Here is a 17,102-nt window from a genome sequence, read left to right as displayed (position 1 = left end):
TCTTTCTTTCTTTCTTTCTTTCTTTCTTTCTTTCTTTCTTTCTTTCTTTCTTTTCTTTTTTGCGGTACGCGGGCCTCTCACTGCCGGGGCCCCTCCCATTGCGGAGCACAGGCTGCGGACGCGCAGGCCCAGCGGCCATGGCCCACGGGCCCAGCCGCTCCACGGCACGTGGGATCTTCCCGGACTGGGGCATGAACCTGTGTCCCTTGCATCGGCAGGCGGACTCCCAACCACTGCGCCACCAGGGAAGCCCTCAAAATAATTTCTTTAAAAGAAGTGTTTTCTAATGTGTTGCTCTAAACCAGACCTCACCAACAAATTACCAATAAGACTGGTATGAAGAAAAACAAAACTTTAAGAGAAGTCAAAACAAATCTGGATAAATGGGAGAGTTACAAGATATTTCTAGACAGGAAGACTCAGTATTGAAAAGATGTCAGTTCTCTTCAAATTAACCTATCCCAATCAGAATCCACGTGAGAATTTTAAAGAATGTGATAAGCTGATCCTCATTCATCTAGAAGAGAAAAAAGGGCAAAAATAACCAATAAAATTTTGAAAAAGTTAAACACTGAATATAAAACATTGCTATAGGAATTAAAACAGTGTGGTCTTGTTACAGGCACAGACACATAAGTCTTGTTTCAGGCACATAAGACACACAAGTGGCAGAGCATGCAAAAATCTCCTGTGTATGCATATTTATATTCATCTATATAGTAGAATTTGAATTTGGCTTATGAGCAAAAGTGAGCATTTTGAGTCTGTTGGGGAAGGAAGGGATTGTGCATGATAGCTGGCCATCAGGTAAAGTCATAACCCCTCCACATTGTAAAAAAATAAATTCCTGAGTTAAAAAAAAATAAATTCCTGAGCTCTGATGAGATGATCATCAAAATATTAAAAATAGAAAAACATGAGAGAATATATTTTTATTACTCTGGGATATAAAGGGCTGTCCCAGGTGAACCCCAAACCTGGAAACCATAAAGGAGAAAATGAATGAATACATGACACAGATGAAGAGTTCTCGTGTGATAAGTGGTATCACGTACCAAATTAAAAGATGAGTAGTTGAAAAATTCCATTGGATGATCTTATACGGAACAAGTTTTACTTTGTAAATCTGTTTGCCTAGAGAGTGCTTGTTCTCTGAGGTTCTGGCCTGGTTCACATTGTCTTAGGGAAGAACTGTGGGAGGGAGACAAGGAAGCTCAGCAATTGTATCCAAGTCAGCATTTTTGCCAGTTGTAGAAACAAAATGTCATCTGTCAGTCCTTGGAAAGGAAGTGTTTGCTTTATATATTTATTTATTTTTTGGCCACACTGCAAGGCACGTGGGATCTTAGTTCCCGGACCAGGGATCGAACCCGAGCCCCCTGCAGTAGAAGCGCAGAGTCTTTACCACTGGACCGCCAGGGAAGTCCTGAAGTGTTTGCTTTGAAAAAAAAAAGCCATGAAAACCTGGCCATTAATCTCAAGGGTGGTAATTTAGGTATTCTCGTGTAGTTAGAAAAATAAGTGAGTCCAAAAGTGGAGGCTGTATGTTGTATGGCAGTTTTCTCTGTGTGTTTTTTTTTTAACCTGCTGCTGTCCTTTGTCCATTTCCTTCAATTATTTGGTGCAGGCTGGCATGGCTTAGCAGATGCTGCACGAGTGGTCCCGTTGCTTTCTCTGTCACCTCATCTTTGCCCGGGGCCCCTTGGGATCTGGAGTTCAGCTGTGTTGCACTAGACTCTGTAGGCCCCTGTGATTGCCCCTGTTGACACGTACCTGTGACACTGCGTTGGGACTCCCTGCTTACTCCACTGTCACCCCTCTAGACGTGGCCCCCTTCAGGGCAGAGACCGGGTGGACCCACTGTGTATTCTGAGTGTCATGCAATGTGCCTGGCTCGTGGAAAGGAGACACTTCCTATCTTGAATGAATGAGTGATTAAGTGAACAGGCGATGGATACGAAGGTGTGTATGTTTACAATACACTGTGGGAAATGATACAATGGTGCCATCTGACATGCAGTGGAAACCGAAGTAAGAGGGCTTGCCTCTGTAGGGGTTGGCGAAGGCCAGTGACCCTGACCTGGATCCTGGAGGCTGAGCAGGTTTTCACGTGAGGAGAGGCATTAGTGGGAATGGCATTTACAGAATTACAGAGCAGTGAAGAAATCCTGCGTGGCTACCGTGTGAGGACAGAGGGAAGATATGGTTGATGAGGTGGCCTGGGGCCTCTTTGGAAATGCTCGCCATAACGTGCCAGGGAGTTTGGACATTGGGCAAAATGTGAGGCCCTTGGGATCTTTTTTTAAAAATTTATTTTATTGAAGTATAGTTGATTTACAGTGTTGTGTTAATTTCTGCTGTACAGAAAAGTGATTCAGTTATACATATATATGCATTCTTTTTCATGTTCTTTTCCATTATGGTTTATCGCAGTATATTGAGTCTAGTTCCCTGTGCTGTACAGTAGGACCTTGTTGTTTATCCATTCTCTATATAATAGCTTGCATCTGCTAATCCCAAACTCCCAATCCATCCCTCCCCCTCTCCCCTTCCCCCTTGGCAACCACAAGTCTGTTCTCTATGTCTGTGAGTCTGTTTCTGTTTTGTAGATAAGTTCATTTGTGTCATATTTTAGATTCCACATATAAGTGGTATCATACGGTATTTGCCTTTCTCTGTCTGACTGGCTTCTCCTAGTATGATAATCTCTAGGTCCATCCATGTTTCTGCAAATGGCATTATTTCATTCTTTTTTATGGCTGAGAGATATTCCATTGTGTATATATATATATATATATATATATATATATATATATATACCACATCTTCTTTACCCATTCATCTTTTGCTGGAAACTTAGGTTGTTTCCATGCCTTGGCTATTGTAAATAGTGCTGCTATGCCTTGGGATCTTTTAAATGAGAGAATTCCATGAAAAATGGCTCTCAGGAGCAAGGAGGATGCTCCCGGCCCTCCTACGGACTCTCCTTGGCTCCAGTTTTCCCATCCTCTGATGCTTATTCCACACAGACAGCAAGGTAGCCATCAAATGAAGCTGCTTCTCTATTGTTGCTGATGCAAACGTATTTTGAGAGAAAGATAAATGGATTCAAAAATGATTATTGTAACCAATTTGAAGGGACGGTTTAGATCACCGTCCCTGATAACTCTGATTAGGTAAACTTGATGAACCCATAACTTTGTTCATCCTTCATATTGTATCTGTTCAGGGGTAACTTTTGTATTGATGGTGTGGTTCTTTTTTTTTTTTTTTTTTTTGCCAGCGAAGTTCAATTATGTTTAGTGTCACTTTAATATTAGGTAATATATTGCAAAAGAAAAGGTATTAAAAACAGGATGTGGATTTTCAAAATATTGGAGGAAAAAACACAAAGGAATTCACATTTAGCTTAATTGGGCTGTGGTCTCCTGAATATAGATCGTCTCACACGCTGTTGTTTAATGCTATGCAAATTGCATACAAGACTTTTCTGCCAAAGATCTGGTGAACCGAGGAACCTTGGGAAGAGCTGACAGTATGAAAACTCCTTTTGGGGGAGTTGAATCTTGGTATGATTGCTTAGTTTTCCTATCTTAAAAGCCTGCCTTTTGGGTTTCTTGACGGTCGTAACGATAGCAGCTCTTATTTAGGCAGTGCTTCTAACAAAGCCATCTTGCTTAATCTTCACAACTGCCTTATGTGTGATTAGTTTTTTTAGGTGATGTGTCACATATTATTTGAAATATCTGTTTAGACGCATTTTACTTTGGACATCAGAATAGAACAGAATTAAACTTCACATAGAATGTAGAGACTTTTAATAATGGGAGGTATCCACAGTCATCCTTTGGCCAGTAGAGAGCAGATATCTGCTCTTTAAACTACTTTAGTAGTAGAAAAATTTTTTAAATTATGATACAATATTTATTATACTTACCTTGCATTTATGTAGCAGAACCCCAGTAGGTCATGACAGGTAGGGTTGGTATATCACCAACCAGTTGGTATTAAATAAAAAAAAAACCATTATGCCCCCAATCGGTGTAGTATTATACATAGTAAGTATATATGCTTATTTTGATGAGGTGTGTAAAGTAATGGTCCAGGAATCTGGAGGCCATATTTTGATTTTTTTAAACTTTCTGTAATGAAAATTTCAAACAGGTACAGGAGAGAATCATACAATAAATTTGTCGCCACCACTCAGCTTTATCAATAATCAACACGTAACCAATCTTGTTTCATCCATACATTGTTTCCTTTAGTTTATTTTGAAGCATACCTAGACATGGTATATATCATTTCATCTGTAAATATTTCTGTATTTCTAAAAGATAAGAGCTCCTAAAATACCCAACATAAGCATAACACATTGCTACTGCTAAAAAAGTGATACTTGCTTAATATCATAAAATATTCAATCTGTATTCACATTTCTTCAGTTTTTTTACAAGAATTTTTTTTTACTTGAATTGAGTTTTAAATATGGTTCGTATGTTACACCTGATTGTTATTTCTTTCAAGTCTTTTTTGAACTATAGGTTCCCTATCATTTTCCCTCTTGAAATTTTTTGTTTAAGAAACTGGGTCATCTGTTGTGTAGAGTTTCCCACACCCAGGATTTTGCTGATTGCATCCTTGTGGTATGATGATGATAATAATATCTCCAGCTTTATTGATGTAATTCATGTAAAATAAACTACACATATTTCAAGACTGCCCCCAGATGCCAGCTGCAATATGTGTCTAAGGTCTACCTGCATTTCTGCCTAACTGACTACACATTTTGGGCTTCCCATGACCTTCTTAGGTTTGAGATTTCACTAGAACAACTCACAGAACTCAAGAAAGTCCTACGCCTATGATTATTTTTACCGTAAAGGGTACATCCCAGGAACTGCAAAGTGGTTGTTACGTAGGGCAAGGTCTCATGGGAAGAAGTGGAGTACAGAGCTTTCACACCCTCTTCAGGAGTGCCACCCTCCCAGCACACTGACGGGTTCATCAACCTGGAAGCTCTCCAGACCTCATCGTTCTAGAGTTCTCATTCAAGTTTCATTACACAGGCCCCATTGATTAAATCATTGGCTGTTAGTAATTGAACTGAGTCTCTAGCCTCCTGGAAATCAAGTGGTAGGGCTGAAAGTTCCAATCGTCTAATCACATGATTGGTTCCTCTGGCAGTCACTCCTATCCTGAAGTTATCTAGGGCTTTTCCAAGTCACCTCATTAGCATAAACTCAGGTATGGGTGAAAAGGGCTCCTTATGAATAAGACATTCCTGTCACTCAGGAAATTCCACCGGTTTTAGGAGCTCTGTGCCAAGAAGCAGGACAGAGACCAAATATCAATACATATATTTTTAATTTTACTGTATATATCATTTCCAAAAGTTTGCTCTTGCCTCTTTGTTATCAAACAATATGTACTCTTTTTTTTTTTTTTTTTTAAATCTGGCTCCTTTTACCCAGAATAATTTTTTTGAGATCCACCCATGTAATATCAGTGATGTATTCCTTTTCATTGTTGAATATTATTATATTGTATGGATATCCACTCATTTTTATCCATTTGTTCACCTGTTGGGGGCACTTGGGTTGTTTCCAGCTTTTGATCATCACGAGTGAAGCTGCTGAGAACATGCATGTACAAGTCTTTGTATGGGTGTATGCTTTCATTTCCCCGGGGTAAATACCTAGAAGTGGAATTGATGGGATTTTATCGTGGTTTGTGTTTAACTTATTACGAAACTGCCCAATTGTTTTCCAAAGTGTTTGTTTCGTTTTACATTCCCACTTGCAGTGTATGAGGATTCTGGTTATTCCACGTCTTTGCCAATGTGTGATACGGTCAGTCTTTTCAAATTTTAGCTACTCTAATAGGAGTGTAGTAACATCTCATTGTGATTTTAATTTGCCTTTTCCTAATGACTAATGTTGTCGAGAATCTCTTCGTATGATTCTTTGCCATCCACATATCTTCCTTGGTGAAGTGTCTGTATGCATCATTTGCCCATTTTTTTAAGAGGGTTTTTTGTTTTGTTATTCATCAGCTTTGAAAATCCTTTATATATGCTGGATACAATTCCTCAGTCAGATATATGATTTGCCAGCGTTTCCTCTCGGTCTGTGGCTTGTCTTTTAATTCTCTCCAGTGCTTTCTGAAGAGCAGAATTAAACCAAAATTCAATAACAGAAGGATATCTGGACATCTCCATATATCTGGAAATGAATCAACTCAGTTATAAATAACTTACAGTTCAAGGAAAAAAATATCAAGAGAAATTAGACAATAATTTGAATTGAATGAACATGAAAACAGACTATTAATATCTGTGAGGTACAGTTAAGTCAATGCCCAGAGGAAATTTTACAACTTTAAATGATTATATTAGAAATGTTTAAATTCAGTGATCTGACTTTTTAAGAAATTAGAAAAGTAGCAAATTAATCCCACATGTAAGTTGTAAGCATTTAAATAACAGAGTGGAAATCAATGAAATATAAATAATAGAAGAAAATGAATGAAACAGAAACTAAAGATCAGTACAGTTGATAAACGTCTGCTTAGATTGATCAAGGGAAAACAAAAGGAAAACACAGTTTAACAGTATAAAGAATGAATGAAGAGCTGTCACTAAATCTTACGGACATTAAAAGGGCAATAAAGAAATATGATCAAATTTCAGTAATTTGACAGACCGGATGAATTGGACAAATTCCTTAAAAGATACAAGTTACCAGTACAAGAAGGAATAGAAAATATGAAGAGCCCTATCTATATCTATGAAAGAAATGGAATTTGTAATTTAAAACCTTCCCACAAAGAAAATTCCAGGCTCAGATGGCTTCACTGATGAGTTCTATCAAACATTTGAAGAATTAATACTGTCTTACACCAACTCTTTCAGAAAAATTAAATAAAGGAATAATTCTCCTCTCATTTTATGAATCATAGTATCTTGATACCAAAACCAGAGAAAGCTATTATAAGAAAAGAACAAGACTTCTGCACTGAAAGCTATGAAATAGTAATAAGAGAAATTATAGAAGCTTAGATAAGTGGAGAAATATGTCATATTTATGCATAGTACCCTTAGTATTATTGAGGTTAATTTCCCCCAAGTTGATCTGTAGATTCAACAAAATCCCCATCAGAGCCTCAGCAGGCTTTTTCTGGGAAGAAATTTCCAAAACTTATATACAGTGAACCTAGGATAGCCAAAAAATAAACAAAAAACAAAACCAAAAGCAATAAAACAAAGTTGGAATGCTTAGGTTACTAAACCTCCTGATTTCAAGACTTACTAAGCCTAAAGCAATCAAGATAATACAGTATTTTTGTAAGGGTAGACATATAGATCAATGCAACAGGATAGTCCAAAGATAGACCTACACATATTTAGTGTTGAATCAACAAAGATGCCAAGAAAATTCAATGGAGAAGGGATAGTTTTTTCAACAAATGATACCAGAACGATTAGGTATTATAAGGAGAAAAAGAACCTTGGTTCTTACCTTGCATCGTACTCAAAAATAACAAATGGATCTTAGACCTAAACAAAATCTAAACTTTAAAATTTCTAAGGGAAAATATAGGTTAAAATCTTCATGACCTTGGGATGTGAGAGATTTCTTAGCACAGACCATCTGCCAAAGAAATAATCAGCACATTGGAACTCATTAACTAAACACTTGTTCTTTTAGAAGGACTTCATGAAGGAAATGAAGAGGCAAGGTGCAGAGTGGGAGAAAATATTATTCATTAGGGAAATGCAAATTAAAGTACAAATCAAAATGAAATACTACTACACACCCAACAGAGTGGCTAGAAGTAAAAATATTGACAACCGAAGTATTGGCAACTAGAGCTATCATATATTGTTGGTGGGAATGTAAAATCCTACACCCAGTTTTGAATATGGTTCAGCAGTTTCTCATAATGTTCAATATAACTCACCATATGACCAACAGTTTCGCTTCTAGATATTTACCCATGAAAAATGAAAACACATGCCCATAAAAAGACGTATACACAGATGTTTAAAGCAGCTTTATTTGTAATAGCCCCAAACTGGAAACAATGCAAATGTCTATCAACAGATGAACAGATAAACAAATGGTAGAATACTCATACAGTGACATACTACTTGGCAATAAGAAGGAACTGAATACTTATGCACACAACAATATGGATGAAGCTTGTTTATGCCGAGGGAAAGAAACCAAACACAAAAGACAACATATTGTATTATTTATATAAAATTCTAGAACTACAGCAAGTCATCTTTATTAACAGAAAGGAGATCAGTAGTTGCTCAGATCTAGAATTTGGGGAGAGTGATTGCAAAGGAGCATCTTTTGGGGTGATAGAAATATTTGATATCTTGATTAGAAGAGTATTATATGTGAAAAACTCATTTAACAGTACACTTAAATGTGCATTTAATTACATGTAAATTATACCTCAGTTAGTTTCAAAAAGGAAAAAAAGGAAAAAAAAGGAAGGGATAATGCCAGATTGTTGCCCATCATTGGATGATAGAGATTTAAGTTCTACTTTTCCCATTTGGATAATCGCTTTGGGGGTTCACTTATTGAATAATCCCTCCTTTCCCCATTTTTCTGCTTTGCCACTTCTATTATGTATCAAGGTTCCATGTATGTGTGGGTCAGTTTATATGCTTTTGTTCCATTTCCTTGGTCAGTTTGTTTATCCTGTCTTAATTACTTTAGCTTCTTAATAAGCCCTTTTATCATCATTCTTTTTCTTCAGAAATGTCTCAGCTATTCTTGAGCCTGTGTTCTTTTGCATACACTTCATAAAGAGCTTATCTGTTTCCGTGTTCTATGAAAAATCCTATTGGAATATTGATGGGAATTGTATTGAGTTTATAGATGAATCTGGGTAGACTTTGAGTTTCTGCAGTATTAAATCTTTCCATTCCTAACTGTGGTCTATCTTTCCATGTATTAAGATCTCCTTTACTGTCTCTCAGTACAGTTTGTAATTTTTCCCTGTAACATTCCTGCACATATTTTGAAAGATTTATTTCAAGGCATTTGATGTTTCTTCTTCTGGTATAAGTGAAATCTTCCTTCTAATTATGTTTTATCGTGCCTTATCATTGATGTATAGAAGTGTGATTCTTTTGAATATTAATATATCCAGGGAACATTTGCTTTTGCTTTAGAAAGAAACTCATTCATCGATTTAGCAGAATTTGTCGTGTGTGTGTACGCTTTTAATATTTTTGTAAAGTAGTGGTGTTGAGGGAAAGCTTCCCCAAAGTCCTTAAGTTATTTTTCATAGTCAAGTCTCTACATGTAAGGTTGGCCCTGAGTCATGGGAAGAGGGTACTAGCTGGAGCTGTGGTGTTCCCAGCTTTAAATTTAGTCAGCTGTTTATGCAATCGTGGGTGTCAGTAAGAGGCATCTCTCGTCAAGCCAGTATCCTTCTTTTGGGCATATTTTTTATTGAGGTATAACTGACAAATGAAATTATTTACATTTAAAGTATACAATGTGATGATGTGATATACACATACATTGTGAAAAGAATACCAAAGTCAAGTTCATCAAGCCAATATCCTTGAATGAAGACATCCATGTATCTTCCATTCTAGGGATGGAGACTGTCATTGTTAAAAACATGTCACTCTTCTCTTTTAGTATCCGGAGTGTGATGCAGAAGTATCTCGAGGAGAGACATGAAATCACTTTCGACAAGATTTTTAATCAGAAAATTGGTAAGCCTGCTTGTTTGTTTGGCAAACTGTAATTCCAGTCGTGGTATCGGGTGGCGCCACAGTAATGTAGAAATGCAGCCCCTAATGCTGTTACATGCTTTATAGCTCAAGCTGGGGATGAAGGAAATTGCATGTAATTAATAAGATACTAAATGATTACTTATGTCCCTAATAATATCTCTTGTAAGTAAGCTATTGGAAAACAGACTAGTTTGGCTGTAAGTTTTAAGACAGTTTGGGAGGTTCCCCAAATCAAAGGATTGGGTACTTGGAAACCAGGAAGAAGCTGTCTTTGGACCCTCATCTGAGGTCCTCAGCTTCTCTCACTGATCTTGTACGTTCCATGATCACAGGGGGTTGGCATGTGTCTTCACAAACCTCACCCCGCTCTTGTGTCTGCTCCCAAAGTGTGGGGCTGGCTTACTTGATCAGTTCTCATGGGTTTGTGGGTTTTGTTTGCTGCTCACTCTTGTCAGTTCCACATCAGTTTCCCTTATTCCTGCGGCTCCATTTGGAAGCTCTACGTAGCCCGGTCACCAGGGCTCCCCCTGTTGTGTACACAGAGCTCATGGACCCATGCCCACCTCTGGCCAGCGCTGGTCTCAGCTTATGCAGATGTGTGGTTGTGTAGGAGTGCTCTGCGGTGACCGCAGTTAGTGCCCTAGAGAAATTAGGACTGGACAGGAATTGCTTTGGTGGGAATTTCAAGACCCACAAGGAAATGAGACACTGTATTCTCACCTGCCTTCTGAAAGACCGGCAGTTTTTTTAAAGGTGACTGTCGGCTGGGTTAGATGAGGGCTGTTGGCCACCTGCTTTTTTTATCCCCATTCCCCAAAATCAGTTCCCCCTGTCCAGAAATTTCCTAAACAGCCGTCTGTTCTTGAGGCTAGGATTCATCATTTGGCCTGTCACCTGGCTCTGTTGTTAACTTGCCCACAGTGATGTACTAAACAGATCATGCTAGAGTTCTTCCGTGAAATACGCATAGCTGAGTACAAGAGACCAGGAAGTCTCTCTGCGTCTTGTTTGCCTCCCACAACTGCTCAGAGAAGGTTTGCGGAGGAACTGTGTCTGAGTTTTTTAATTGACTTAATACTAGAGGATTACTCTGTTAAAATTTCAAGAAATTAAAGTCTTCCTAAAGTTTCCTGGAACTCTGCTTCTGCATGTAGTTTTGTTTCCATGATTCGTAGACACAGGGTAGGACTTCCCTGGCGGTCCAGTTGTTAAGACTCTGCGCTTCCACTGCAAGGGGCATGGGTTCGCTCCCTGGTCGGGGAACTAAGATTCCCGCATGCTACACAGCACAGCAAAAAAGAAAAAAAAAATTTCCATAGACACAGGCTGACTGATCCCTTTGAGACTGAATATTCTTAGAGATAATTCTGGGTCGCCCTTCCGTGTACAGGTAAGGAGGTGTAGACCCAGGTTGATGAAGTGACTTGTTCTGATCTGACGTTCTCCTCCTCTGATAATTCTTTAAAGGCTCTTGGAAAGGAAACCATGACTGTAAAATACTGTAGAAAGTCACCCGGTAAAAACTGGAGAGGTTTTTTGTTTTTTTAGAAAGAGTTACAGTGATCTCCTTTGTTCAAGGAAAGCAGAAACCAGTGTGGAAAGTCTTTGGAAGTTTGTGAACCACTTTTTGTCACAAAGTAGCCGTCTATGAAGGCAGTCTTCTGTAGATGTGGCTTCTGTGATAACCCACAAAATACAGTGGTCAAAAGGCGGCTGGCGTGCTCTGGAGAAGCAGATGAAGAGTAGCCCGTCCATTCTGAGGACAACGTGGGGAGAGCCCTTAGCCACATGGAAACGTTTCATCCTGAGCATCAGGATTTGGTGGGGGAACAGATTTGGCTTTCATCTCATCCTTTATTGCTGCTTCTCGTTGCTTTCATGGTGTTTGATTACCTGCCATCTATATAAATGCTCTCCTTGGCTTCTGATTTTGTACTGAAAAACAGAAAATAAAACTAGCCTGATAACAAGATTGAGAAACTCGGTAACTTTGGGAGGGAAGGCAAAAAAGGAGTTCTTTATTGGTTACTTAAATTTTTAAAAATGTTTTACAGCTTTGTTGAGATATATTTGAGATCGCATAAAATTCACCCATTTCGAGTATACAGTTCAGTGGGTTCTCGTGCATTCAGAGTTGCATGACCGTCAACAAGTCCCATCACAGAACATTTTCAACACCCCAGAAAGAAACTCCACACCCATCAGCAGTCCCTCTCCATTCTCCCCTTCCCCCCAACCCCTAAGGACGACTAATCTAATTTCTGCCTCTGTGGATTTGCCTGTGTTGGACACGCCACATAAACGGCATCATAAGAAGAGCTAACACCTGTCCTTCTCAAACGCTTCCAAAATATAGCAGAGGGAGGAACACTCCCAAACTCATTCTACGAGACCACCATCACCCTGATACCAAAACCAGACAAGGATGTCACAAAGAAAGAAAACTACAGGCCAATATCACTGATGAACATAGATACAAAAATCCTCGACAAAATACTAGCACACAGAATCCAACAGCACATTAAAAGGATCATGCACCATGATCAAGTGGGGTTTATCCCAGGAATGCAAGGATTCTTCGATATACACAAATCAATCAACGTGATACACCATATTAACAAATTGAAGGAGAAAAACCATATGATCATCTCAATAGATGCAGAGAAAGCTTTTGACAAAATTCAACACCCGTTTATGATAAAAACCCTCCAGAAAGTAGGCATAGAGGAAACTTTCCTCAACATAATAAAGGCCATATATGACAAACCCACAGCCAACATCGTCCTCAGTGGTGAAAAACTGAAACCCACTAAGATCAGGAGCAAGAAATGGTTGTTGCCCACTCTCACCACTCTTATTCAACATAGTTTTGGAAGTTTTAGCCACAGCAATCCGAGAAGAAAAAGAAATAAAAGGAATCCAAATCGGAAAAGAAGAAGTAAAGCTGTCACTGTTTGCAGATGACATGATACTATACATAGAGAACCCTAAAGATGCTACCAGAAAACCACTAGAGCTAATCCGTGAATTTGGTAAAGTAGCAGGATACAAAATTAATGCACAGAAATCTCTTGCATTCCTATACACTAATGATGAAAAATCTGAAAGTGAAATTAAGAAAACACTCCCATTTACCATTGCAACAGAAAGAATAAAATATCTAGGAATAAACCTACCTAAGGAGACAGAAGACCTGTATGCAGAAAATTATAAGACACTGATGAAAGAAATTAAAGATGATGCAGATAGATGGAGAGATATACCATGTTCTTGGATTGGAAGAATCGACATTGTGAAAATGACTCTACTACCCAAAGCAATCTACAGATTCAGTGCAATCCCTATCAAGCTACCACTGGCATTTTTCACAGAACTAGGACAAAAAATTTCACAATTTGTATGGAAACACAAAAGACCCCAAATAGCCAAAGCAATCTTGAGAAAGAAAAACGGAGCTGGAGGAATCAGGCTCCCTGATTTCAGAGTATACTACAAAGCTACGGTAATCAAGACAGTATAGTACTGGCACAAAAACAGAAATATAGATCAATGGAGCAGGATAGAAAGCTCAGAGATAAACCCACACACATATGGTCACCTTATCTTTGATAAAGGAGGCAAGAATATACAGTGGAGAAGAGATAGCCTCTTCAGTAAGTGGTGCTGGGAAAACTGGACAGCTACATGTAAAAGAATGAAATTAGAACACTCCCTAACACCATACATAAAAATAAACTCAAAATGGATTAAAGACCTAAATGTAAGGCCAAACAGTATCAAACTCTTAGAGGAAAACATAGGCAGAACACTCTATGACATAAATCATAGCAAGATCCTTTTTGACCCACCCCCTAGAGAAACAGAAATAAAAACAAAAGGAAACAAATGGGCCCTAATGAAACTTAAAAGCTTTTGCATAGCAAAGGAAACCATAAACAAGACCAAAAGACAACCCTCAGAATGGGAGGAAATATTTGCAAATGAAGCAGCTGACAAAGGATTAATCTCCAAAATTTACAAGCAACTCATGCAGCTCAATATCAAAAAAACAAACAACCCAATCCAAAAATGGGCAGAAGAGCTAAATAGACATTTCTCCAAAGAAGATATACAGATTGCCAACAAACACATGAAAGAATGCTCAACATCATTAATCATTAGAGAAATGCAAATCAAAACTACAATGAGATATCACCTCACACCAGTCAGAATGGCCATCATCAAAAAATCTACAAACAGTAAATGCTGGAGAGGGTGTGGAGAAAAGGGAACACTCTTGCACTGCTGGTGGGAATGTGAATTGGTACAGCCACTATGGAGAACAGTATGGAGGTTCCTTAAAAAACTACAAACAGAACTACCATATGACCCAGCAATCCCACTACTGGGCATATACCCTGAGAAAACCATAATTCACAAAGAGTCATGTACCAAAATGTTCATTGCAGCTCTGTTTACAATAGCCAGGACATGGAAGCAACCTAAGTGTCCATCAACAGATGAATGGATAAAGAAGATGTGGCACATATATACAATGGAATATTACTCAGCCATAAAAAGGAATGAAACTGAGTTATTTGTAGTGAGGTGGATGGACCTAGAGACTGTCATACAGAGTGAAGTAAGTCAGAAGGAGAAAAACAAATACCGTATGCTAACACATATATATGGAATCTAAAAAAATGGTCGTGAAGAACGTAGGGGCAAGACAGGAATAAAGACACAGACCTACTAGAGAATGGATTTGAGGACATGGGGAGGGGGAAGGGTAAGCTGGGACAAAGTGAGAGTGGCATGGACACATATACACTACCAGACGTAAGGTAGATAGCTAGTGGGAAGCAGCCGCATAGCACAGGGAGATCAGCTCGGTGCTTTGTGACCACCTAGAGGGGTGGGATAGGGAGGGTGGGAGGGAGGGAGATTCAGGACGGAAGAGATGTGGGGACATATGTATATGTATAGCTGATTCACTTTCTTATACAGCAGAAACTAACACACCATTGTAAAGCAATTATACTCCAATAAAGATGTTAAAAAAAACCAACGGCATCATATAACACGTGGTCTTTTGCATCTGGCTTCTCTCAACATAATGTTTTCAGGGTTCATCTACGTTGTAGCGTGTGTATCAGTACTGCCTGCCTCTCTGTACCTGATAATATTCCCATGTATGGCTATGCCACGTTTCATTTATCCATTCATCCGCCAACTGTTTCCAGTTTTGGGCTCTCATGAATAACGCTGCTAGGAGAAGAAGGTGTTTTTTAACGTGTAATTTGAGCAAGTGGTTCCGTGTTATTAACTCGCCCTGGGGTGGGGTGTGTGACAGGCCTGCCCTCCCCTGCAGCTCTAGTTCCAGTCTCTGAAATGCATTGAGGATTCTGTTTGAGGATTCTGTCTTCCTTTGTGTTTTCTGCTTCCCACTCTCCCTCCTGTAACCCCTTTCCCGTCTGCCATCCCCACTCCCCCTGCCCCAGTCACGCGTGCAAGCCCCAGACCTGTTTTTTCTGTTGTGATTAAACCATCACCTGAAGCCGCCTCCAGGAGCCTCTGGTCTGAGCCCCCTAGTGGCATTAACGTGGCCCTGGTGCTATTAACTTCAGCCTCACAGATTTTCCCCCACTGAGAACAGCTTTGCTGGGCACTGAGGGTCTGTGACTTTTATCTCAATTAGGCCGTTAAAAAACTGAAACATGGTTTAGATAAATAAATAACTCCTCCTTCCCTTCCTCCCCACTCTGAGCTTGGAGCTGGCGAGCTGACTTGGGAGAAGGTCACAGGATGGGGGCTGGGGGATGAGGAGCGAGGACAAGGTAATGGTGCCTGACACGGATCTGTAATTACACGTGGACAGAGCTCTACAGTGAATGTGTCTGGTTCCTCCTTTGCTCCGAGGCGTTCCCGTTTTCTGGCTGGTGTGACGGGTGGGGCAGAGTGGAAGGTGGACCAGGGTTGCAGTAGCTTTGTCTGACTCTATAGGTCTGTGACGTCCTCCTTCAAGCACACCCCTCTTCCCCAGTGTCTCCCCATCTCTTCCCTCTGCCCCTTTCCGTGACTGTCTCTCTGTGTTTCCACCTTGTTGCTTTTCTGTGGTCCCTCTGTTTCTCTTTCACCCTCTACCTGGCTCCTCCTTTTGTCTCCTTCCGAACCTTCCGGCATCCCCCATGCTGCGGTTGGCGCATGGTTTGGGGGATTGCCCTCCAATGCGGGCGGCAGCCAACTTGTCAAACTGCTTTGTGAAATGAAAAATGTAGAAATCTTTCATTTACTTGGCCTCTGAGGCTTCGCTGGGGTGGCGGGCAATTGGCAGGTCTGTCAGCTACACCCCACGCTGGTCGTTGTTTCATATTCTTAGCTATAAAAGTGGGGATACAAATGGTGCCTACTTCATAAGGCCGTAGTGAGGATCCAGCAGGAAATGGATGTGAAGCCCTGAACACAGTGATTCTCAGCAGATGCTCAATGAATGAAATCTCTTAAATGAAATCGTTTATTATAAAAATTTTTAGTCCTGGGTAAAAATGGACCAGAATAATGAACCTCCATGCATATACATCACCCAGATTCGATATGTTTCAACATTTTGTGTACCTGCTTTGTCCATCCCCTCTTTTTGTGGTTGCCTGAATATTTTAAAGCAATTAGCAAACCCCTCATAGAAATTCAGCCCTATGTGCATCTCTAAAAAAATCTGAATGTTTTCTCATACAACCTTAATACCTTTATCCCAGCCAATGAAAATGATGATTGTTACTTTAATACTGAGTCCGTATTCAGGTTTTTCTGATTAATTTAAAAATGTCCTTTTACTCTTGTGTTTTTTGAATCAGGATCCAAATATTGTTCTTGTATTGTAATTAGTAATAACATCCCATTAATCTAGAACAGTCCCCCACCCCACCCCCACCCCCAGGTAATTGACGTATTGAAGAAACTGGGCCGGCTGTATTGTAGTGTTCCACATTCTGGATTTCTCTGTTTGCTTTCTCGTGGTGTCATTTAAATTGCACTTCTGCTTCCTAAATTTCCCGTGAACTGAAAGCCAGCTCCAACAGCTGGATTAGCATGTTAGGTTCGGACATTGTAGCAAGAGGCACGTGACACGTAGGTGCCGCTCTGCCGTCATTTCTCTAAAGTGGGCTCAGGTGCGGTCAGCTCTCCAGCTTCTCATTCAGCTGTCATCTGCCATTCGTTTCATTTTCACTGATGATCTCTGCATAAATCGATTATTTTATTAGGAAGTTACGAAGCGGTGAGTTTGCTAATCATGCCATTCCTTCCACGTTGCCTGCTTTTACTCATCCACTTGAGCTATATATATTTGCCTATA

The 17,102-nt window shown here is 39.7% G+C and overlaps 1 protein-coding gene across 3 annotated transcripts in view; it reads left to right on the top strand.

Annotated features, from left to right (window-relative positions):
* GRK3 (G protein-coupled receptor kinase 3) overlaps positions 1-17,102 on the top strand; it is a 122,793-nt gene that overhangs the window by 13,857 nt on the left and 91,834 nt on the right. For all 3 annotated transcript variants that reach the window (XM_029220477.1, XM_029220467.1, XM_029220487.1), the window contains exon 2: positions 9,672-9,748. In XM_029220477.1, the coding sequence (XP_029076310.1) occupies positions 9,672-9,748 (77 nt within the window). The remainder of the gene's footprint in view (positions 1-9,671; positions 9,749-17,102) is intronic.

The sequence above is a fragment of the Monodon monoceros genome, unplaced genomic scaffold (assembly GCF_005190385.1).
Source record: "Monodon monoceros isolate NGI ecotype Baffin Bay Population unplaced genomic scaffold, NGI_Narwhal_1 Super_Scaffold_1, whole genome shotgun sequence".
Taxonomy (NCBI): Eukaryota; Metazoa; Chordata; class Mammalia; order Artiodactyla; family Monodontidae; genus Monodon; species Monodon monoceros.
The sequence above is the reverse complement of the archived record's forward strand: the minus strand, read 5'-3'. Positions and strand labels throughout refer to the sequence as shown.